A 2997-nucleotide genomic window follows, 5' to 3' on the forward strand; every position below is an offset into this window, starting at 1 on the left:
AAATCGACTTCAGTACAACCAGCCTGTCAGGTTTTTTTTTTTTGCCCAATCACTACCGGAAGCTACAAGCCAATGGCAGTGATTATTATTTTTTGTATAAAAAATTCATGTTGACATATATTTTTACAAATATTTGTAAATGCATTCCAAAAATGTAGATTTGTATTTTTAAAGACATACAGTATATTTGAAATGTATTTTTAAAAATATTTTGTAATAAAAACGCATTTCAACATGCAGTATATATATATTTATTGAAATACATTTTTAAATTTATTGAATATGGCCAAATTTGTAGTATTTCAAATACATAGCAATATATTTGGGAAGAATATTTTTAAAATATATTTCAAATATATTTTTCTTCCATGTGGGGATACAACCTGTCACCAGATATAATTCTATCTGATTTTGAAAGTAATTTAAATGCAATTTACACCTTCAGCCATGTCCTAAAGTTTTAACATCATTACCTGCTCCAGACTTTTTGGCTGGGATTGAATAATGCTAATTAGAACAGGCTGTTCACACTTTCTGAGAGGTAATTGGATATCCCCAAGGAAATGAAGGCTGGCCATACATTATACAATTTTCTTGAGATTTTTGGTTTAGATTTACCAAAAACCATATAATAAACCATTCCTTAAGAAATATAAAAAATAGCTAAAGTTACAAATTAACTGAAATATGTTTCACCTTCCAACATTGCTTACTAGGAGACCTTCTACATCCTGTGAAATAATTTACAATAGGAACATGGAACATAACGACACAAACACTTCTTTCAGAAAGCAGAAAGGTTTATTGGCAGCAGGATCAGCAAACAGTATTGATATGGAATGGAAGCATTTATAATAAATGGAAACAGTATTGTTCAAATACTAAAAAAACTATAATATACATAATAAAGGAAACTATGGCCAACGTTCAATTTTCAGAACCACGATAATGATGAAAGTGCCTCTACAGCCCAAAACTTTGTTTTTGTTAGTTTAGGATGGAGAGGAGAAATGTTAAACATTGACTTTCATAGGTATTACATTGGTTAAAATTTATTTATAGCTAAAACTATTTTGTTTTGGATGGAGATGCAACAGGAAGTGAGAGGAAATCTCTCCAAAGTGAGCAGAATTTCAAGCAGTTGTCACCAGAACAGGTGTCTGTATTGGAAGACTTACATTCATCTCTTGTTCTGGTGGCAACGTTAACATTTTTGGATTTCCCATCACCTCCGATCACCATCACCAAGACAAATAGACAAATAGAAAATGATACAATTTGACAAGGGTTCCAATCCTTTCCTACTTTATCCAAAACTGGAACAAAAAATCTTTGCACTCTATCTACACTTTAAATAAAGTCAATAATAAAAATTAGATGAATTATATTTAAATGCAATTAAAAAACATTAACATTTGAACTCTATTATAGTAATTAATTTATAATTCTGATGGAGCTTTTTGGATAAACATAGAAAGCGGCATGGAGGGGCTCAGTGAATGTGGCAGTGAAGGTGTGGAGGTGTCTGACGGGTTTACACAGCTGGTAGAAGGACAGACGGCCAGAGTCATATTCCAAATAAATCCCAACATTCTTTAGAAACGATTTGGAGTCTATATTTATCAAAGAGTTGTTGTGCCTGAGTTGAAGATTTGAAGGTGTTTGACTCAGGCTCCAGGATTTCTCATTACAGCCAATAAATGATTCATTTCCCCCAATCTTCCGATCTATGCTCTCAGAGGCCACCCCTATCAGCCATTCCTCCGCCTCACTTACATCCACTTCCCAGTAATGTGTCCCTGAAGTAAAACTTTGGATACTCAATACTTGGCAACATTTAAACCTTTTAGGACCTTCAGGCCTGTTGACACCAAGGTCAGTATGAACAGCCCTCTTCCTTTTCTTTGATAGTATAATGTTATCATTAGCCGTATTTATGTCCAATAAAATGTCAGATTTCTCCAACTTTAAAAATTGTCTTTTTGCCACCAGATCGCTCAGTTTGTGAGCAAAGATGCAAAGTCCACTTTGCAGCATGTGTAAGATGGCTCCTTCAGATATACATCCAGCAGTTTTGACGTCATTGGTTGTGTCCCCCAACTGGGGAAGAATGTCCTCTCTGTTTGGTGCCTTTTTCAACACAGTTAATGGATCATCAATATCGCACAATTCTTTCATTTGATTGATGGTCTTGGACAGCTCATCCTTCTGTTGCTCCAACTGCTGGATCAGATAAGAGACCGAATGTGAGATCGCTTTATTTTGTCTGCAGTTTTCCTTTAGGACTCTCTTCTCAACATCCTCCAGCTTTTTCCTGATTTTTCTAAACATCTTCTTGAATCTCTTGACAACAGCAGTTATTTTTCCATTCTCTGCTGTCCTATGATTTTCCAGATTCTGAATTCTCCTCTGGATCTCCTCTCTCTCAAAGTCTAATGCATTTGTAGAATCTCTTAATCCCTCCTTTATCTTTTCAGAGGCCTCATTTAGAAGGTCCACCTGGTGTCCTTTGTGGTCTCCAGCCACCCAACAAGACACACAGATAGAGGTATTGTCCTCCGAGCAGTAACATTTTAGGAGCTCCTTGTGTGTGGAGCATTTTACATCCCCAAATGACGCTGTGGGTTCGGTTAACATGTGATGCGATGACTTGCTGTGGTTGCTCAAGTGCTTATCACAAAATGAGGCCTCACAGTGCAGACACGTTTTCGAAGCTGGTGTAGGAGAATCGCAGTATGTACACAAGACCTCTGTGTCCTCCTGGTGAGCAGATATGAAACACTCCATGATGTTACACAGCTTCTCCAGTGGATGGCGCTGTGTATATGGCTCTCTGCACTCCGGACAGGAATATTCTCCAGATGTTTCCTGGGAATCCAGCACAGTCACTATACAGTCCCAGCAGAAGTTATGGCCACATTTCAGAGATATGGGCTCCTTATAAAGGTTCAGGCAGGTGGAGCAGTTTAGCTCCTCTCTCAGGTCAGCAGATGCCAT

The 2997-nt window shown here is 37.1% G+C and overlaps 1 protein-coding gene across 1 annotated transcript; it reads right to left on the minus strand.

Annotated features, from left to right (window-relative positions):
- Nucleotides 1-1434: 1434 nt before the first annotated feature.
- On the minus strand, nt 1435-2997 carry LOC149454380 (E3 ubiquitin/ISG15 ligase TRIM25-like). Its single transcript, XM_089687609.1, has one exon. The coding sequence runs from the start codon at nt 2995-2997 to the stop codon at nt 1435-1437; it is 1563 nt and encodes a 520-aa protein (XP_089543735.1).

The sequence above is a fragment of the Staurois parvus genome, unplaced genomic scaffold (genome assembly GCF_062004578.1).
Source record: "Staurois parvus isolate SC_StPar_1 unplaced genomic scaffold, SC_StPar_1.0 ptg000432l, whole genome shotgun sequence".
Classification (NCBI taxonomy): Eukaryota; Metazoa; Chordata; class Amphibia; order Anura; family Ranidae; genus Staurois; species Staurois parvus.